The sequence below is a fragment of the Pelobates fuscus genome, chromosome 7, assembly GCF_036172605.1.
Source record: "Pelobates fuscus isolate aPelFus1 chromosome 7, aPelFus1.pri, whole genome shotgun sequence".
In the NCBI taxonomy this organism is placed as follows: Eukaryota; Metazoa; Chordata; class Amphibia; order Anura; family Pelobatidae; genus Pelobates; species Pelobates fuscus.
In genome coordinates this window covers 130,103,991-130,126,860 of record NC_086323.1, presented here as the reverse complement: position 1 = coordinate 130,126,860, position 22,870 = coordinate 130,103,991, and the positions used below count along the sequence as shown (strand labels likewise).

General features: G+C 40.6%; 1 protein-coding gene across 1 annotated transcript in view; it reads right to left on the bottom strand.

The window, feature by feature from the left end:
* The window catches only part of LOC134568230 (fibulin-2-like), a 105,308-nt gene that overhangs the window by 5,466 nt on the left and 76,972 nt on the right, over positions 1-22,870 (bottom strand). The window contains exons 5-12 of the mRNA XM_063426650.1: positions 21,152-21,338; positions 20,283-20,417; positions 18,080-18,223; positions 17,538-17,666; positions 14,925-15,050; positions 13,818-13,934; positions 12,192-12,320; positions 4,595-4,718 (exon numbers count right to left, since the gene is read on the bottom strand). Coding sequence (XP_063282720.1) covers positions 4,595-4,718; positions 12,192-12,320; positions 13,818-13,934; positions 14,925-15,050; positions 17,538-17,666; positions 18,080-18,223; positions 20,283-20,417; positions 21,152-21,338 — 1,091 coding nt within the window. The remainder of the gene's footprint in view (positions 1-4,594; positions 4,719-12,191; positions 12,321-13,817; positions 13,935-14,924; positions 15,051-17,537; positions 17,667-18,079; positions 18,224-20,282; positions 20,418-21,151; positions 21,339-22,870) is intronic.

Sequence of the window (22,870 nt, the reverse complement as noted above, 5' to 3'; positions counted from 1 at the left end):
CATTCTGTCCAGTAACTCGTCTATCCGGGGCATCGGATAGGCGTCAGATACAGTCTTCTCGTTCAATCTCCTATAGTCCACGCAGAAGCGGGTCGTACCGTCTCGCTTTGGTACGAGGACTACAGGAGATGCCCAAGGACTGTCTGAGGGTTCAATCACCCCCAGTTGGAGCATTTCGTCGATCTCCTTACGCATGTTTGCCCGTACCGCTTCTGGAATGCGGTATGGCGTCTGGCGCATGGGTAGTTGCCCTGGGGTCTCGACCCGGTGAGTTGCCAGAGGCGTGTATCCAGGTACATTAGAGAACGTGTCGCGTTTCTCTTCCAATAGTTGCTGTACCTCGATCCGCTCCTGTGGGCTCAGCCGATCTCCCAGCGTAACCTCCCCTAAATCTCCGGACAGCTGCCCATCCCCCAGCAAATCGGGGAGGGGTAAGCTGTCAAACTCTTCCGTGTTAGGGGCACAGATGGCGGTTACCTCCTCAGTACGCTCGTGGTAGGGCTTCAGCATGTTCACATGGAGCATGCGTCGCCCCCCAGTCCCTGTGCAGGGGCCGATAATATAGGTGGTATCGCATCTTTGCTCCACCACCTTATATGGGCCCTGCCAGGCGGCCTGTAACTTATCATGTCGGACAGGTTTTAAAATTAGTACCTTCTGCCCGACCTGAAAGCTACGGTCCCTGGCTCCCCGATCATACCATGTACGCTGGCGGGTCTGGGCCTCCTGAAGGTTTTCCCGTACCGTCTTGGTCAACGCTTCTAGGCGGTCCCGAAAGGCCAACACATATGGTAGGATGGGAGTGCCATCTGTGCTCCGGTCTCCCTCCCAATGCTCTCTAATAAGATCCAATGGGCCTCGGACCCTCCTTCCAAACAATAATTCAAACGGGGAGAACCCTGTGGATTCCTGCGGCACCTCCCGGTATGCAAATAGGAGGTGCGGCAGGAATCGTTCCCAGTCCTTGTGGGTCTCTGCGAAGGTTCGGAGCATCTGCTTCAAGGTACCATTGAATCGTTCGCAGAGCCCGTTCGTCTGGGGGTGGTAAGGGGCGCTGATAATAGGCTTAATGCCACAGATCCTCCAGAGGTGTTGGGTGAATTCTGCGGTAAACTGGGTACCCTGATCCGAGATAATCTCCCTGGGTAATCCCATCCGGGAGAATATCCGCATGAGGGCATCCGCGACCGTCTCAGCGTGGATGTTGGTCAGAGCCACTGCCTCTGGATACCTGGTGGCATAATCTACGACCGTTAAAATATACAGTTTTCCTGACGGACTAACTTTATTGAGGGGGCCTATCAGATCCACCGCTATTCGGCTAAAAGGTTCCTCTATTATGGGTAAGGGGTGAAGTTTAGCCTTCCTGCGATCCCCCCTTTTTCCCACTCTCTGGCAGGTATCGCAAGTCGTGCAATATCTGCGTACTTCCTGGCTAATCCCTGGCCAGAAGAAACTCTGGGTTAGTCTGTACCTGGTGCGACTAACCCCTAGATGTCCGGATAGCGGAATATCATGCGCTATCCGGAGTAATTCAGCCCGGTACCGCTGTGGTACCACTAATTGTCTCCTCGCTATCGGGTCTAACCCCGTAATCTGTTTGGTTGTTTCCCTGTATAAAAGTTGTTTATCCCAGATAAACTTCTCTCCCTCCGCCCCGGGGGAACCCGTGCCAACCTTGTCCCTATACACCTGAAGCGTGGGGTCTGTTGCGACTTCAGCTACAAATTCATTAGGTGGAGCCCAGGGGACACATTCTAGAGGGGGGGTAGGGTTGCTTACCTGGACCTCCGGCAGTGTGTTGTGGTCCTGGGTGCGGGCCTGTTGTCGGGTGACTACAGGGTTGACCTCTCCTGTGGTGGGTGACTGGGGCTCAAAAGCAGAAGTGAGCCTCCCCAGATCGTTCCCCAATAAAACCTCCGCCGGTAAATGTGGCATCAACCCCACCTCCACTTCCCCTGCCCCCGCTCCCCAATGTAAATGTACCCTTGCTGTAGGTAGCCGGTACACTGCTCCCCCAGCTACCCGGACGGCAACAGTTTTGTTCAGTTTTGCCTGATCTGAAATCAGGTGGCTCTGTACCAAAGTGATGGTGGCTCCCGAATCTCGTAATCCCCGGACTGCTGTACCATTCAGATATACCGTCTGTCGATGGTGCCGTAGATTATCCACATTGGCCTGGACCGGATCTGCCTCGTGCAGTACCTCCCATTGTTCCACAGTAGTAATGGGGACTGCGGAACCATATGGGGTGGTGACTAGGTCCTGGTAGTGGTGGGCTGCGGCCGCCCTGGGTGGAGGTGGGCCTGGACGAATCCAGGTGGAACGGTCCCGTAGCTGTGGGCATTCCCTTTTATAATGTCCCCACTTCTGGCAGTGATGACAGGGGCCAGCGGTGGGTTGTCGGAACCGGGGCTGTGCAGCGGGTGGTGGAGGTGGTGGTAGCGGTCTCGGTGGAGCTGGGGTGTAGTTGTTTCCCCCGAATGTTTTAAAGGTTGCTTTTGGAGCTGCAGGTTTTTGTGACCTGCGTGCATCCAGGTAGTCATCCGCTTTCCTAGCCGCCTCGGTAAGGGAAGTAGGGTTTCTGTCCCTTACCCATTCCTGGACCTCATTGGTTACTCCCTCATAGAACTGCTCCATCAGCAACATTTGTATTACATCCTCCATAGAACGTGCCTTGCTAGCTTGCACCCACCCGAGCGCTGCCCCCTGTAATCGGCATGCCCACTCTGCGTGCGAGTCCTTCTCTGTTTTCTTTAGATCCCGGAACCTCCGCCGGTATGCCTCGGGTGTTATAGCATACCTGGCGAGTATAATTTCTTTCACTTTACTGTAATTCCTTATTTCGTCATTAGGTACAGTCCGATATGCCTCTGCTGCCCTCCCGGTTAACCTTCCGGCCAAAATAGGTACCCAGTCCTCTGCGTTAATTTTATGCAGTGCACACAGTCTTTCAAAGTCTTGCAGGAAAGCGTCTATATCTTCCTCTGCCTCCACATATGTTTTAAAAGCCTGGTATGGTATTTTAGGCTTACCTTCCTGTGGCACATTAATTGCAGAGCTTTGTTCTGGTGCCTGTGTCCTTAGGATGAATTCTTGTACCTCGGCCATTGTCCTGGTAACAATTTCTGTTGGGGGGTTTTCCCCATAAAAGGATAGCCTGAACTGAACCTGCCTCTGGAATTCCGATCCTTGTGGTGTTCCTCCCGGCTCCCTCTGTGCCGGAACTGAATCGCCCTCCATTCTGTACTCTGCCATGAGTTCTGTAACAAGTACTGCTTTCTTCTTATTGCTGGCTTGTATACCCCTTGCCTCTAGGAGGTCCTTTAGCGTGGAGCGTTTTAGCGCAGAAAAATCAATCTCCATCCGTACTCCATTTACGCTTGTTCCTCTGTGAGTTTGGATCCCAGCGCTGCCAACCAATGTAGCGGAGAGCCGATCTTGCACAGCTATTCTCCACTAGAGATTCCAGTGAGGCTCAGGAACAAGGTGATGTTAAGTCCACAGGCAAGGTTTCCAGCAGGTAAAGTAATACAGCAGTATCCCCATCGCAATCCCAATAACTGGACGCCACACAGTTTCAGGAGTAGTCTGACAAGCTTTATTCCACAGTTCCTTATAAAGCCCTCTCCCATGCAAGGGAGGAGGTTCTATCACTTAAGACATTATCCAATCTCTAAGTAGTAACCTCCCACAGATCTCCTCCCCTCCTCTAGCATCATAATCCCCTTATTGTGTACACAGTTTTCCCCGAGTTTTGGATGTACCCTAAATACTTGGGGTACATCCACAAATCCAACATCCCCAGATAGCTCTATTCTGGGGGACCAACATACTTAAAAATTAGCCCATTCGGATGAATGGTTCGTGAGATATGGGGTTCCAAAGATTTGACCGACCGCATGGGTAAAGTATCCGAAAACAGTTCCATGCATTTTGGCCCTGCGGTCGGTCACAAACAAGGGAATGAAAACAGGCGAATTGCCTGTGTTATAGAGCCTGGAGAGGGTTTGAATGAATTCCCTTGTTTATTGGGCTCTTTCTACCGAACGGCGGGTCATTCGGTAGTTTCCATACGAATTTCTGGAAGTATGGAGGTCTCAGCGGTGTTTGCCTAGTCAAGTGTCCGATTTTAGTTCCAGACACTCGACGGCAAAACACCGCTGTTCGGTAGTTTAAGATGGCCGCCGCCACGTGTTTGTTTCCCGAATGGCGGCCACCCAGAGGACAAAGACCACACTGCACTGATTGCCAATTACCTGTTTGCAACATTGTTGCAAACGGTAATTGGAGGCACACTCATTCCTGGGTGGTCTGGTTGTTCGGTAGTTTCATTCCCTTGTTTTATTTGAATGATTCTACCGAACAACTAGAGGAATACAATTCTTTACATACATTTAACTGTCATTATACCCGGATACCATGCTTTCTATACATGTACATACACATTAAACCAGCCATATGACCAAATACACTTATTCTCATACATGTCGTGGGACAGCCCGGTACCAATCCGCTACAGTAAGCTATCTTGTTTTATATGCATGGAAAGCTCCAGGAGTCTGGAGACAAACAAGAAGAACGCAATACATACATGTTAGAAACCTTTTGGTAATTCTCTGGACAATCAAAGGATAGGCATTTATAACTGCCATGAACATTGTAGCATTCCTCTGATGATGAACAGTTGTGGGCTCCAACTTCACACTCATCAATGTCTAAAGAATAAAAAGGTAATACGAGATATTAGGATTTACCATCATTTACTAAAATAAATTTAACCCTAGAAATCCCAACAAATAACATTTTCAGAATCATCTCATATATTCTGATCAGTGTCAACGAACATTTTCCCAAACAGCTACTCATATTGCCATATTGTTTTCTTCAAGTACCCTCCTTCTTAGCTATATGAACCCATAAAAGTATTGGCTCCAACCAACAAGATTTTTTTTATTTTTGAATTGTGGGCCCCATCAGTGCAGTGTGACAGTGGACATAGAAAGTGGCCTCCATTGCTATATGGCACATTAAGAAACACAGGAATGTAATAACTAATCATCTAACAGGTAAATTACCTGGCGTTATCTAACCAGTAACTCTTCCCATGAAGAGTTAGCCCAATTAGTTATGGCTATCTATTTAAAGATATATTCTAAAGAGAGCACCATGACACACTATGAAAATAGGAACGGAAGGCAAAAAATGGTTCAGTTTGTTCTGAGCACATCATCCTTGACAAGCCATTATAAACAAAATGTGCTTTATATGCAAAGAGTTTAAACATTTCCATTAGGCAGGTAGCTGTCCAGAGGTGCCTCCTCAGATGGCTGTCAGAGATCCTTCCTGGGTCATGGCTGCCTAAAATGCATCCAAACATTCAGTGTCTCCTCCCTCTTCATGCAGACACTGAACTTTCGTCATAGAGATTCATTGATTCAATTCATCTCTATGAGGAGATGCTGATTGGGCAGGGCTGTGTTTGAATCATGCTGGCTCTGCCCCTGATCTGCCTCATTGTCAGTCTCAGACAATGCTATGGGGAACCATTGTGATTGGATCAGGCCACCACCTCTGATGATGTCAGCAGACTGCTTGTTTTTCTGAGGCAAACAGCATGCAGATCTACAGAATCAGGCCTGAATACAGTAAGATTGTGCTATAATTATGGAGGCATGAGGGGCCCAGGAGGGCTAGATGGTGGTTTTAACAGTATAGGGTCAGGAATACATGTTTGTGTTCCTGACCCTATAGTGATCCTTTAACAAAACTTCTTAGCTTTCATAAGTTGATAGTATTATTTTTCTTAGCTTCGATTTTATTACTTCTAACTAGATAATTAGTAACTGGTTGCACATCTATAGCAAAATGTACTATAGATGCAATTTTATATTTTGTCCACTAGATGGCAATATAGGATCACCTTTTATTATTTTTGTTAGGCTCTGCAGTTAAAACAATTATTTTTGTGGCTCCAAATCCAGTGGTGATTAATCTAGATATCTGCAAATATCTGCGATACGTTTTACTCTTGTATCAAAGGAAAATATTATTGTGATTGTTTATGTCCCTCGATTTAGTAGTGTGCGAGCAAAGCAGCGCAAGCTAAAAAAAAATCCATGCACATATGTCTTCTAAAAGATCCAGGCAATTAACTAGCCTGATTCTTGAAAAAAATACTAACATAACTTGACAGCTCCAGCATAATTGATTTCCTGCCGTAATGACTCCAAACTCAAGGTGGAATAAGTTACCCCTGTGTTAATTGTTGTGAGTCTGCCTCATAAGGAAATTGCCAATCTGGTGTCGCCTGTTTTCAGACAAAAATCATAGAATCTTTTATTGCATGCACTAGTGGCAATGTCACCCAGAATGCTCTGATTCCTCCCAGATTAAGTAGGCAAACCCTTTAAGAACAGTCAAGGTCGATGAAAGGAATTTTGCCCAAACAGCCAAAAATATGTTTTGCTGCCTCCTCCCACTTTACTCACCCCAATTGTGCATCTCTCACATACATATCATGAGCGTGCTGCACAGCATTCACGATGCGTGTGTGAGAAGCACAATAAAGGCTTCCACACCTGCCAGGTACCCCAGCTGGATTTTTTTTTTACAGAATTTCGAAAGTGCCCCGAACTCTTCCAAAAAAAAAGAACAAAAAACATTTTCACACACATTCTCTAACACACTCAGAAATATTTTTTCATTATACATATATATATATATTTTTTTTTTTGGGGGGGGGGGGGAGGGGGGGCGGGGGTGTTGGATCCTTTCCTTGAGGTCTAAAAGAGCTGCTATTATCTTCATGCTCTTCCTACACAGCTCCCATGAACACCCTGTAGTGATGTTGTGAAGTCATATCCTAGCTCCCAGCATCACTACAGGTTCTGATGGCTTTGCAGCCAAAACAAATATAGATCAAAGTTCCCTCGCTGCTCAACCCCCAGACTCTCTGCATCACAATACTTGGTGGGCACCTTGAAGCCTCCTAGTAGGCTCAAACTGGCCATTAGAACAGTTGGCAACTTACCTGGATCTTGCCAGGCTCCTGCCTCTGTCTGTAGTAGTTATGGTGCTAGAATTATTCCCTTACTTATATTGCCCACATTTTTGTATGATTAATAACACATCTGACACATTCAATATTCATTCCCCAGCACTCAGTCATAGCCATCCAAATTTGGTCAGATTTGTATAAACAAAGCTGGAGTTATGTTTGAATTACTACTGCATTATCTGTGTGACTGCAAAGGGGCCACGTATTGTTTGCTGCAGGAGCCCTCCTTTTTTTTTGTCAAACAAGTTGAAAATGGTTTGACAAAACTGAAGAAACTGCATGCAAAGTCTCCTTGCACCACATATACTATTACTATTATTATTATTATTATTATTATTATTATTTGTAATGCGACAACAAATTCCACAGCAGTGCACAATGGGTGGACTAACCAGACGAGTTGGACACGCAGGATCAGAGAGGTTGAGGGCCATGCTCAATGAGCTTGAATGCTAGAGGGAGTGGGGTAGTGTAACACAAAAGGTAAGGCTATCATAGAAAATTAGGTTTCTAGAATAGTATTCACTGAGGGATTAGTGTTTTGATTACAGTTGCAGGAGAGGAATCAAGGTGCGGGAGGGAAAGCTGTACACAGTTTAATTGATATGATTTCCTGAAGACATACGTTGCTTACATTGGCCCAAAATGGTCTTAAGTAAAGAATATTATACAATCCTAAAGGATTACACATAAAACATAGAAACATACTGGAAGTCGTCGCAATAGGGTGAGCCACCAGTAGGTGGCAAGCAATAAGGGACAGATGAGTTCTATAAGCTTTTTTATTTTGGTACATTTTCTTAGCAACTCAATAGAAAAATTCCTTGCAGAAAGTTAACAGAGGACAGCAAAAAGGTCCTATAAGGACAATGAGGATTATTATGAACTACCATACTCACAAAAAATTCTATTAAGAATGCACATTTGCCATTTGGCAAATTTATATTTTAGACCCCACCCAGCTCTGCAGTCTATAAATGGCATATTTTCTGTACATCATTCTGGAAAATCTGAATAGTAACCACTATCACTAATCACTCATCATATTTTCCCATTTACTAAATTGAGACCTATGAATGTCTTGACCTATTCTGGTACAAAGATATAGTTAAATGTTAAAGGCACACACTAAACACCATAACCACTTTCAACACTGTTAAGAGGAAACCTGCTCTTGAATGGTTTAACACTTGTTTGGGTACACAGGGCACCTGTGGTACAGCTTTGTTCACAGAGATCACAAAATGTAAAGTTCTCCTTCCGTTTTATGGAATGAAGTTTGTCCAGCTTTGGATGGAATTCATTGTCTGAAGAGTGTAAGCTGGAACTGTCCATCAATTATTTCCACCCAAACATGGAGTGAATTGATATTGCTGATGCACAAGTAGGGGAACTCTCATCAGTGATATCTATGGAAAGTGGTCTCAACCTGTTCTAAACCAACAGTTAGGTTATGCCATGGGAACTCCTAGCACCACTAATGCGTGCTGTAGTAGTTATAGTGCTTAGAGTGCCCCTTTAAGTGCTTGCAATTTATAATGGTTTGCTAATTTTCCGAAACTATAAAAAATAAAGTAAAATAAAAGTATTTTGGAACAGGTGGAACAACTTGCCTAAATACCAAGAGGGTATAAGTTCTATGGAACAAAAATCTGAGAGAACAGTCTGCACCAGCTATGTTAAGGGATTTCGGTCTATGTATGCTGTACATGGGCAGCCCAATATAAGTGGCTATAAGGGCTGCTTGTGAATGCTACACACTTTCTGTTGGTGGGTAGCTTCAGTGACATACATAAATACACACACATGAACACAAATGAACACAGATAAAATATACACATAATCACACATTGTGAATCGGAAGCAATTGTATTATATAAAAAACAGAGAAAATTGGATCTCTGAGAATGGACAAAAGCTTGAGCAGCTCAGTAGCTTGCCTTTTGGTAAATCCCTGCTCAGGTCTCAAAATAGTTTTTGCTCACTTGAGACATTAGAGAGAGAATAAGTTCCAAGGCATTTCAGACTGATCCCACCCATAAGGGCAGTCCAGAACCAAAATGTCGGCACGTTCTCTCTGTATGAGAGATACAGCAACCCCCGACGATCATTTCGACCTGCTTAGGCCTCGGCAGCATGGTGTCTAGGCACAGTGAGCACGGACTCCACATCTGGATTACCCTTTTAACGTGGAGAGAATTGCATTATATATATCATGGAGACAAATTAAATAGGTTTTTGTCCTGTTTATTTGATGATTTCACTGTATGACCCCATAAACAGATATTGTAATACAGCTTTTAAGAATAAATGCTCAATTAACTCCCTTCCTTGTTCTATTGGTTAGGAAGTTAAAGTCAAGGCATGAAGAGGTGGTGACTAGAGAAAAATATATTTTGCAAAGTACTAGAGATTAAGTGTCAAGCCTGGAGACTCTAGTGCAAACCGTAAAGGGACACTATAAATACCCAGACCACTTTAGCTCATTGAAGTGGTCTGTGCAGTGTCTCTATTGCACTTAGTGCTGCAATGTTAAACATTGCAGTTCCACAGAAACGTTTACATTGCAGTTCTAAGCCTGCCTTCGGTGGCTGTCTACCAGATAGTCACTGGGGGCGCTTCCTGGATCCAAGCTGAACTTTTGCTACAGTATCTGACGCTGGACGTCCTCTGCATGAGGACCTCCAGCGGCAGACTTTTCCCAATAAAAAAGCATTGATTCAACGCTTTTCTATGGGGATGTCTAATGCGAGTGTTTTTTTTTTTTAACCCTTTATTCACACCGATGGGCGGGGGAGAAGCAAAGGGATCTATAATGCCAGAAATACAGCTTTGTATTCCTGGCACTTATAGTATCCCTTTAAATAGGTCATAGGTACATATTATAAAGCTGCGCTGTGAGGAGTCAACTACTATTCAAGGTAAAAGAAATCTACTTTGTTAGCTAGGTTGTACTGATGGCACACAGACAGAATCATGCCTTTTTTAACAGAACCTTTGCAAAGTCAGAATTGACTGTAGGCATAGGATTGGCAGGGTTATTCAGTCAAGTGAGAATTCAAAGTGAATTTTAGATTTCAGGTCAAAATAGGTGAACTGAAGTCTCTAAGTCAACTTTGCTTTCAGTTTTCCTACCCTGGATTTAGTTCTGAAAATCACTTTGAATTCTCACTTTAGTGAATAACTTTGTATGTTTTCCTATGTTAAAACACAAGATGCATTTGTTTCAATACATAAAAAAATCTTCTAATGTAATTCTTTCCCTTCATATGTCTTACTCAGGGAGAGTTCTTGTATCATTACAACATTCAGTTTTTGACCTCTCCAATGCAGACATACTTGAGCAGTGACTGTGTATGTGAGTGAATTTTGACACATTTTAATCAGAGATCCACTGAAAACACAGGGAACTATAAATTGTCTTGCTTTTCTATGTCAACACAGCCAGCTGTTATTAGGAAGCCATCTACAAGTATTATTTAGAAAATATATATGTAGATATAACACTGATTGTGCAAACACATAGTAGTCTGCAGGCATCTGAAAGGATAATCCCAGACTTTTTTTTTTAAAAAAAAATAATAGTAGATGCATGATTTTTGCATAAACTATAAAATATACTTTTCACCATAGGACACTCTCTTGATTCTATATTTTAATGGATGAGAGGTACAAGTTGGTAAATGTACACGTAGTTTTGTCATTTGTTATAGAAGCCCCTGCTGTAACATTCTCTGTAAATCAAAGACTGGGATGAGTTAAAGGGACACTCCACTGCCCAAATACAAAATAAATAAAAATCACTGTTTAATAGATATGCCCAAATGAAAACATGCATGCAGTTAATTATGTATTTTTTCACTGGAGATTTGCCTTTGCAATCTCTCCCCTTCTAACTCCGCCCAGATTTTCTATGGCTGTCCAATCACAGACTTCCCAATGCAGCTAAATAAGAAGTCTTTGCAAGTCAGGTGCTCTGGGCAATTGCCATTTTGTGAGGCCAGCTGCATTGAGCTAACGAAACAAGGAAGTAACATGACCTGTTGTCTGCTTGAAAGCAAGGACGGTGTAACCAGGTTAATTTATAAAAGAGTACATTTCTATTGAAATCTGCACTAATTCCAAAATGAAAAAAAAGAGGACACACTCTTCACACATAAAACTTTTCAGCAAGCTAAAGTTGTTTAGGGATCTGGAATGACCCTTTAAGAAATCTTGAATTGTTTTTTGTTTTTATTCACCTATGTTTTCAATTGGGAGATTAAACAGCAAGCCACAAATGTGGACAATGCTCCATCAGCAGCTTCTCATTCATGAAAGAAATGAATGAGAAGCACGCATGAGAGGTTAATGAAAGTCCTAAATAATGGAGTTTATCTTTAAGTCAATATATCCCTAAAGAGGAACATGTGAAAAGGGCTAGGATTTCTCCAATCCATTGTTTACTGTTAGAAAACGCAAAATCGGAGAAGATAGCCACAGATACACCAAAATCTGAAATCCTAGAGTTATAACACCTTTTTGTAAACATTTTTTCCATTGGATTTCTGGAATTAAATTTGTTGCATAAAAACCCAACAACTTGTCAATTCTGATTAGAAGACTGATTATACTTCTGTACAATTACCTCAATTTGGGTCGCAACAACAAGCAACAGTGTTATGCGTCCATCGTAATCAACCTTGGAAGAGGTGGTTTCAATTATTGCTACTCCCTGGACTTAATCAGAAAAGCATAACTGAGCTAATCAGAATACTTCTGGAAAATCGGAAATGGGGGGGGGGGGGGGGGGGGGAGAGAGAAGGCAGAAGGGGGGCAACCCCTAAATCACAAATAACAAATAGAACAAGAATCATTTCCCAAAAACCAATGGAAAGAAGAGTCTGCAGGCTTCCTTCAACGCATTCCCAAATATCTGTCAGGTTTTGGGATACTTGCAAAACACACCTTCTTAAAAACATCTACAACAGGGACAGGCTCCCCGGATGAGAGTGAAAGCATGGCTGCTAATTTAATTCAGTTAAAAAAACAAAACATTACCTGGCTATGTATTGGTAAATCATCAGGGTTTTTATGGAGAACTTTGATCATAGAATTGTAGCTAGGTCAATATGCCAACCGTGCCTCTTACCTTTGCATGTCAGCCCATTTCCGGACATTGTGTATCCAATTTCAGGGCACGCACATTTATAACTCCCAGGTGTATTTATACAGGCAAAAACACACAGGCTTCCGAGACCCTGAACACATTCATCAATATCTAAAACAAGCAAAAAAAATTGGGCATTTTAAAACCATTCTGAACATGAACTACACACGGACCTTACATCATGAAATTGAAGTTCGATATGTAATATTTTAAGGTCTCAGTAACAAGGATTTTATGATGAAAAATTTTCATTATATTGTCAAAACCGTGTTTTTAGTTAGGAAAACCATAGAATAACTTAATAAAAAAGAAGTGATTATGATGAAAAGTATAATGAAACTTAATGACATTCTGATCAATGAATGAAAGCTAGACATAAAATTTTAGAAAGTGATGAATGTCATATGCAACTTGTTATTATCAATGAATATCTAATTATTGATATTTTGTGCAAAGTAAGGTCATATTCTTGTTTCTTTATTAGGTTTGGTTTTATTTAAATTTAAGATAAATAATAACAACATATTATAGCATTTTAAACCTGTGTTTATAGTTAAACGTGTTTGTGTTGTATGTTTAAAACCTAATACTGTAAATAATACATTAATAACAGGTTAATAAATGCTTACTCCTCCTTGAGTAATATATATATAATAAGTTTGGAAATTCTTGAGAAATGTTTAAATAATGCATCACACTTTAACTAAAGAAATTCCATTTCAGTTGACTAAATCTAACGTAGATTTAGTGGACTCAAATCTTATAGTATTTAGTCGACTAAAACTAGACTAAGACTAAAAATCAAAATAATTAAAATTTGGCTAAAACTAAATCAAAATTTGCGGTCAAAATGCACACTGCAGAATGCAAAGTAAGAAAAATAGCTTATATAACACAAATTTAAAATGTATGAAGGTTAAATAGGTAAAATATCTATGTATACCTTATATGTATTTTGTGCGCATGCTCTCTACATCCATAACCTTATTAAGCAGTGTATTGTAGCTGAAACGTTTAATATTGATAGTTTTTTTTCTATTATATATATATATATATATATATATATATATATATATGTATATACATATATACATATGTGTGTATATATATATATATATATATATATATATATATAGAGAGAGAGAGAGAGAGGGGGGGAGAGATCGAGAGGGAGAGTCATAACCCAGCTGTTTGCGTTGATCACCCTTCCCATCATACAGATATCCATAAAAATGGAAACTCAAATAATGCTCTCATACAGGTACAACAACTGCAAATCTATAACCAGGATCTGTACTATACAGGTCATACGCTACCACTGGAGCCTAAAAAGGAGCCCTGATGCACATTTCAAATATATAGAGTATATTTTGCGTGAAGAGGGCAGTATTTATGATACCACTGTACTTTATACCGGGGAAAATAGAGCTTTGTGTAGAAAAGCTGTATCTCTCTGTCTGTTGTGAAGAAGGACTGGTTGTTCCTGTAGAACAATACAGGAACAACCAGTCAAAACTCCAAAGTCTCCTTAGCATGTTATATCTGCTATTATGATGTTCTAGTTTCTACAAGGGAAATAAGACAGTTTTATAATTTCATTTATCCTACCTTCACAAGATATGCCATCATCTGCAAGCTTGTATCCTTCCTTGCAATAACACTGATAGGATCCAAAAATATTTGTGCATTCTTGGCTACACGGGTTATTTTCACACTCATTCACATCTGTTTTACAGAAATAAAGTTATTTCAGAGGTAAACTGGACAGCATTACCATTTTTGTTATGAATCAAGTTAGCTACATTTAATAACAATTTTAATACCCAAGCTACACTAAATCCTTGTCCTTTCGGATAGTTTTCATATCTCCCTTCCCAGTGGTCCCAAAAGAATAATTCCATTGCCTCGGACTGGCCAAGTCTGGAGCTTAAATAACCTCTGTCATCAAATTTCCATTTGTTTTTTGTTTTTTGTTTTGTTTCTTTTACATATTAGATTTACTAAAATTGTATATATGTTTTTAAAAAATGTATATTGATTTTTATTTTATTTTAGAAAATTTCACTTTTTTATCTGGTTAAGCAGACGTGCTGAGTTAGATTATACTGTTATCTGACCAACTGCTGCTCAGCCTTACTTACCTGCTGCTGTGATTGTTCTGTGTGAACTTGCAGCAGCAAATAAGTTATCTTGAGAAGCAGTTGGTCAGACAATAGTAGAATCTGTTCGAACATGGCTGCTCAGCCACATGAAAAAAGTTAAATTTTCTTTAATATACACTCAAAAAAAATCATTATGTTTCAGTGAATGTAATAAATTACCAAAACAAAAAAACAAGAAATTAAAAACTTGATGACAGGTGCCTTTTAATCATTTAAGGACCACTGCAATGCCTTTTCATCATCACAATCTGGTCTTGGGGTTGGAGGTCTCATGCCAGCAATATTTGTTACAAGGCATCACCCATATTTTGTCTTTCGTGCAAATGGAAGCACAGTTAAACTTGGCAATCTGTCACTATTTACTCCTTTACGCATGTATCAGCACAGGAAAATATGGTGTATCTAAAACATTTAGAATGTTTGAATTGAAATTAGGGCAGATGGTACTAGGAATATTACTAACCAACTATGCCATAGAAGAACAAGAAAGCAAATGGAGCATTTTATCTGTAATAATTATTAATTAGCAAATTAATTTAACAAGAATAGTTACCTTCACAATGCTTTCCGTCGTTTGATAGCTTAAATCCTGCAAAGCAGGAACATTTATATGACCCAATAGTATTTTCACAATTATGGTGACAAAGACGGCCTGGGTAAATCCAGCATTCGTTTACATCTGAACAAACAAACAAAAAAACCAAAAATAAAAGCACATATTGATAAATATAATTAAAATAGGAAGATACAGAAAATAATTATAAAAAGTATGTAAATTATAGACAGAAATAATGCAGTATAAATCTTAAAGAGGCCATACGTTTTAAAATAAAAGTACATTGTCATCAAAAGCATTCAAAGTAGGGGGGCGGGGCCGGACCGCCATGCCGAGCGGACGCACAGTGGAGTAGCTCCCGACAAGCTACCTAGTCTTTTGGCCTTGAAAACCGGCAAATTCTTCCCCAGCAACTGGCAGTTGTGCCACTAGACACTAGAGGCGACCCTGGTACCGGGGAGAGGCTTGCCGTGAGGTTTTAGTCCCTCGGTGGGGCGATCCCTGTCAGCTAAGATGGAGACCGCCCGGGCGGTAAGCGGGGTGGACGGCCGCTGCCCAGCTTTCCTGCCCACCAGAGGTACGGTGGAACCGAGAAGCTGGGCGGGTCCGGCCCTGTTCCCCCCCCCCATGGGCCGGCGGGGGTGATCCCGGCCCCCACCCTGTGTCTCACCGGAGTCCTACAAACTTGCCGAGGGTCCGCTTCCAAAATGGCGGAGGCGCGTGGCAGGCGACTCTGCCGGACGCATCCCCTCCTCACTACACAGGCGGACTACAGACCCTGAATGAACAGGAGCCAGCGAATAAACTCCAAGGTACCGTAAGCCAGGGGGGTGCAGCACTACCACTCACATCATCAGAGGGTACTGACCACACCACGGCACTATGTTTTAAAGCCCTAACTTACCCTACTGAGCCGCTTCACTCACCGCAGAGGGGCTAGAACACACTGCCGACAACTTAAAAGCACCAGTCTCCCCCCCTGTACACGGCAGGCATCCGGCTGGACAACACGTACCCCTGAGTGGAAGATGGTTTCCCTGCACGGACATCTACTGGGACTGCACTTACCACCAAGACGTCAATCCGCTCATCCCACTATGGCAGACCGCACTACCAACAGACGGATCGTCCGACATCCCGGCAAGGAAGCATGACTAACTGCATTGGCCCAACATAGGGTGGACACTAATATTGTTTTGCTTTAAATGCTTGATTTAGCTGAGCTTGTTACTTTAAAAGTCAGTAAACCTCTCTGTGTGCACACCTGCAAGTGAAATTCTCCCTGACACATCTGACCACAGCTTAGAATAGCATAAACAAGCATTCAATCTACATTAAATAAATCAAACAAATGTGACCTATCTAGTATGTAATTCAGTAATTCAGGCAGTTCATTTATGATTTATCTGATACATCTGTTATGTCTGTAATACTTGATCAACCCATGCTATGACTAAATAATCTCAAACGTGCTCTCAACTACCATTATTAAGCGATGCAAACATGTCACTCATACTATGCATAGATTAGACGTATAAGCTATGGTTAGCATGACAACCATTTAGTCCAAGCTTGGCTGGACTAGAGCTATGTCTGACCATCTCGCTGATAAGCTAAGGTTATACTTAAGTGTACAGATTTGCTTGTATAATTAATTTACTTAACCCAATCGAGAACCTACACTACTGAAATATTGCTATAAAAAAAAAGTGCCTGAATAGCAATGCCATGACGTGTATTATCAATGCTTATTAACTGTCCCTGATGTCGCTGTTGTGGCGCACCAAGGCTACTTGTTAACTTTGTGCACAAATAAAATAAAGAATTAAAAAAAAAAAAAAAAAAAGCATTCAAAGTACAAAGTTTCTGCAATTTTTTCAAGATAAAGATAAATAGATATCTATTTTCCCATGTTATATATGTTTTAATGAATTGCAGCATCCATTCTTAATTGAGTATTCATTAAATAGGGAATTATGAAAACCTGTCAAAGGGATTGGAAAATGTAGGTCAAATTGAAAAGTTTGTAATTCCCGGGTCATAAAAATAAAGAGAGCCATAAAACTTACCTTTATTCCAGCTCTAGGATAGACACCTCTCTACAGTGGCCCCACCTTCAACTGTAGAGAGGTGTCTGTCCGAATGCTCAAGTTTAATGACTTTTGTCCAATCCAATGCTTTTCATAGACAAGTTTTGAGGACTTATGACATATGTGTGACAATTGCTTAACTCTACAAACTGGATGCTTCTCATAGAGAATCATTAGCAGCATCATTCGGCATTATCATGCCGTGCGTGATGATGCTGAGCATAAAGACCTTCTTGGGTCTTAGAGGGTTTATAGTGCTTCAGCAGAGAAGCATATTATCAGTTTGGATACCCAATACTTGCGCAAATGTAGGCAGAGGTCTAATTTTTTTAATTTTTCTTTTTTAAAGAATTAAAAAAAAAATGAAAATAAAATCTTAAACATGGTCTTTAACTCATTCTCCCATGCAATACCTGATTTTTCCACCTGTGAGACATACATTTTGCCTTCACATTATGAATTATGTGTAACAAAAATAATAAAAAAAAATGTTTTTTCCACTGAAGGTAATTGCACATACCAACGCAGGTTTTTCTAAATGTGTCGTATCGATACCCCTTCTTGCAGTCACAGCGATAGGAACCTGGAAGATTGTAGCAAGCTTGTACATCGGAGCAATTATTTAAACCAGTACTGCACTCATCAATATCTAGATGAAAACAAAAGATACAAAGATATACTATTAAACTATGTTGTTCACAAAAAATATTAGATACCTTCTATTCATTGAAATGACAAAGTATTTTTAAATGCATTTTTTTAAAGAAACACTCAAATTCTGTTATTTAATGAATTAATTGTTCAATTTAAAAATAGTAGCTTTCACAATTACAGTATATTGTTTTTATAATCATATGAGATACTGTATTTAAATCACAATTTTATATTTTTATATTTTTTCTCAGTTGTTTCAAAGGAATTAGTGCTGCTAATTTCGAAAAGTTGAGCAATCAGCAGGATTATTCCATTGCTTTCCATGGAGACTGCACCTGACCTCTTTATGTCTGCATATATTCCTTAAAAAAAAAAAATAAGCTATTTACAGAATGTAAATGATCTCACCGAGGCAGATTGTTCCATTTTCATCAGACTTGTATCCTCGCTTACAATTCAACTGTTTTCTCTGGCACACATATGACCCCAAGGTGTTTATACAATTGAATCCTTGCTTGCAAGGAGCAGGATTGGCTTCACATTCATTTATATCTGATGAGAAAGTATAAGCATGAAATCACACACTCATGCAGCAAATTGTAGGCCAAGTTAACCAAACCAGAGAAATTCTCATATTCAGCAACTTTTCAGAATATTTACATGGAGAGCGACATGTACAAGTGTGACACAGGCTTATTATACTGTAAATTGTTTTAATGTATTTTTTTTTTTAAAACAGTGTAGTATGTACTATTGCTGAGATAGTGTATTCTTTATTTTGTATTAGATATATTAGACATTGGCCTCACCAAGTTGTTTTACTTGGGGCTATTAAAAAGATTGAAAACACCCTATATAGACCTATAAAGTTACAGCTTTTCATAATCTAAAATGCCTGGAACGTTTAAATGGATAGTCTATTTATCTAAAAATATTTTTACAGTACTGCAATTGCCACATTTCAAACTTGTAAATGCTACATCCTTTGTGAGGGACACTAGATGTGTCACTAGGCAACAATGTAAACACTGCCTTTTCTCTGAACATTGAAAAGAATGCAGGGGCAGACTATACTCATCAAAACAACTACATTAAGTAGCTCCTCTTCTTTTAAAAGGAGCATTTAAAGGTCACCAAATGGTGGTACCCAGTTTTACACATTCATAGCTAATACATTTGCACCCCTCCCTGTCACATGTGTCCCTCATTCCAGGGCCCTATTTAGCCTTGTACTGCAGAGAGCCCCAGATGGAAATTTCTTCCCAAAGTAAGTGGGCTAATTTCATAAGAGCAGACATTAGGCTGATACAGTAGGACCTGCCAAAGATGGGGTACATTGACGTTGTGACAGGCTTTTGCAACGTATAATCATATACTGTAACTAAACCTCCATTATTTTTGCCTAGATTAGGTGGTTTTAAAAAAACTAATTTAATAAAACGAATAAAATCTGTGAGCTTTGAAGTTGCTGTTTAGTGGATAAGTAAGTGCGCTGGATCTTATGTATTATATGAATTGGCCCCAGCAGCACCCCATTTATGCATGTTAAGGTGAGTGCAGCCCTCTGGTTTCAGAGCTAATACATTAAAATATGCATATATATTCAGATTTGAACAACTAAAAATATAATTTGAGTATGTTAAACTTACTACAACTACTTAGATAATTATACTGCCAGAAGAGGGCATCATCACGCTAGAAAGTTAGGATATGAAAACAAAACATGTTCTAAGAGGGAAAAAATGAATGCATAGAGAAAGTATGCATAACAGTAATCCGTGTTTTATGGGAACACAATATGCTTTAAGTGACTGTTCACTGCCCAAGTAAAAAAATTATATTATTAAAAAAAATAAATAAATCAGTATTTAGTAAATATATACCAATGAATACATGCAAGTATTTAAATATGCATTTGGGCAATTACTGCCTCCTGAATTTAGCTTCAGTTGGGGGTGTAACAAGGTTAATTTATAAAAGTGCAATTTTCTATTGAAATCTGCACTTTTTGTAAAATGAAAAAGGAGGACACACTCCGCATATAAGGCATTTCAGCAATGTAAAGTGCTTTAGTGGTTGGGATGTCACCTGAAGGGGAGGGACAGAATTAATGACAGCAGCTGAAAATATAATTTGCTGATCAACAGTGTACCTTCCACTATCCCCACGCAGTGTCAATCATGAGAAAAAAGTTACTTGCGCACTATCCCAAAGCCCTACGCACTTTTGAATAACTGTTTTTTTAGTATTATTCCAATGGCCATTTAAGTGTAATCTCACCTGCCACGTCAAGGCAAAACCGCTTAGGCGAGTTCTACACAAAGAGGTTTCCCTCGTGACACGTGACAGGTGAACTTACGCTTAAATGGGTAACTTTTTTTTACTGTATATGTTGGGGTTGGTGTGTACTCATTGCTGCTTCCCAGATGTAGAGGGAATTTTAGCGCAGGGCTTAATTTTGATAGTGTCAGTCATATTGTTTGCCATGAGTTTTAATACATACTATGCCATAATCCAGTACAGTAAAATTCTAAATAGCTTTAATCACAATCTGTGTATAATAGGAGTTTAGTAAAATAACAGGTTAGTTGCGTTTTTGAGCAATAATTACCTTGACAAACATCATCCAGTAGTGTGTAACCATTTGCACATATTACTTCTTGGATACATACGAATGATCCAACAGTGTTAACACATCGTTCACCATCCACACATGTGTGTGTATTCAGAGCGCATTCATCAACATCTACAATAAAAAAAATATACAACAAATCTCTGTAAATAGTGAGTATAAAATAAATAACATTTAGAAAAAATATATCACTTATTTGAGCTTTGCTTCTGGGGTCATAAAAATTTACCAGTACGGAAACAGCAAATTGATGTCTAAAACGTAAAGCTGTATAATTTATCAGGAAGTTTCACTTTTCAAACACCAATCATGGTATGTTAAAAGCTATAGTCTGACAAACACTCAAGCCCAGACTTACTCGTCCCCTTTCTTGATCGATTCATAACCTAAGTAGCATCCTTACTATAGTTTTGCACACCTACTTTAACCTCAGTCCCATAAACAGAATTCTACTGTCTATACCCATTTACAAGGAGTAATGTTTGGAAATCTGCATTCCCAAAGTAGTCTGCATTCTGTACATTGCTTTATATTCCCAGTTATAAAAAAGAAAGATGTTTAGGAATCTGCATACTGTAAACATAAATGTTTATGTTTTACAAAGTGTTCTAAAATGTATATATGGCTTTTCTAAATTACTTAAAATCTTATGGGAATCCTAATTACTAAAGATTAATACCTCTCTGTTTTATCTGTAACAGATTGTAGAATAAACTTTTGTATTTGTTGCTTAGAGACAAATCAAGAGCACGACCTATACATTAAAAGGCCTAAGGAGATAAAAGCATAGGAGTCAATATCAGCACAAAATAAAGTACATAATACACTAAATTATTTTACGTTGTTACCTCTGTCGGGTATTATTGAGGGTTCCACTCTTAGAGGCACCTTTAGATCAGGTGGAATGAGCTGCTCTTCTCCATTACAGCAGAGGATCATCATATGGTTGCAGGGATATCCCAGGTTTAAATTTGACTCACATGAATGTCCCTCCTTCCTTATCTTCAACCCCAGAGAACAACAGTCACAACAGAGCTATACAAAAAATGAAAAAGGTTACGGTTCAGATGTAAAATTCTTTATTTTTCATTTTTGGTGTATCGTATTTAAGTTTCACAAACATGTGTGCTCGTAAGTGCTCCATAAGCATACAGATACAATGTCGTTAAAGATTTGCACCAATTTTGGGTCAGGGAATAACAAATTCTGGAACATTAACATAGTAAACATTACATAATGCTCTATACAGATGTGTCAAGATGTTTTGTGTACCCTTGTGTTTAGGGTGAGATATGGTGTACTGTGGCAGCGCATGTGAATTGTGGGTCTGATGGTGTCAGCACTCCATGTGTGCGGTAAGGAGTTGGTGAAGTTAAGTGTACCTGGATTGCGTTAAACCCATGTATGTTAGTCTGGCTCTTTGTGCTGTGCTGGTTGAGGGAGTCTGTATGCTATAGTGGAGGGTCATGTTTTGTCGTGAGTGATGTATCTAGATTGATTGATTACCCCTAACCAAGGGGGCAGTGGGGGGTGCTGGTTTTGTGGACTCCAAGTGTTTGGGCGCGTGATACGCTGGCTCTTGTGGAGTTAACGAGCCTGAGCTCCCTATGGTATAGGGTAGTAAATCATGGACCTGTGGTGGTAGAACAGAGATCTAACGTAAAAAAAAAATCAATAAAGAATAAAGAGTAACTAAATAAATATTGGGATCTCAACATGAAAAGTATGCAACTGCTGTGTTAGCAAAACTGGTGGTATCAGTCCATGCCGCTCACGGTACGGCGCGTTGTGATCCGCTGGGTCTTGGTTCCAATGGCATGGTGTTCCCAGGGTCCCATGCCGTCACATGAGGTCCTTCCTGTGGCATATTCGTGGAGTTAGACAGTCCCAGGGTGGCTAGGAGGGGTGTTGCTTCTTCCACGGAGATTAGAACATGTGTGGTACTTTCATGGGTTACCTCTAGAATCCCGTTAGCGCCCCATCTGCAGGCTATGCTTGCTGATCGTAATTGTGTGGTGAGCGGTCCATAGGATTTGCGCCACTTGAGGGTGGCTTTTGATAGGTCTTGGATGAGTGATGAGTTCTCAACTATCAATGGTGTCTTTCCCTTCATCCCCACCATTATGTGTAGCTTGTCTTGCACAGTGACACATCTGAGGATGACGTCTCTGGCTGTTGGGGTCTTTAGGTGTGAAGAGCTAGGCAAGCGGTATACCCCATCAATTATGATATTCTTTACCAGTGTGTGTGGAAGCACTGTAGTTAGTAGGCGACTGATGTAATGCGGCAGCTCGTCGGCCGCTAGCGTCATGGGGATGCCCCGGATTTTTAGGTGGGAGCAGCGTTGCCGGCTTCCATGGTTGACATTTTGATTGACAGGTATGTGTGTTGTTGCTGGATTTGTTTTTGATAGCTTCTTCCATCTGGTTCATGTGAGCATGGACTGTCACCACTTCGTCCTCCGGTTTTTGTCTCTCACCCTCTTGGCTCTCACCCTTTCTGTGACTGTGCGTAGTTCAGTCTTGAGGAGGGCTGAGTCAGCTGCCAGGAGTTTGTGGATGTCTGCC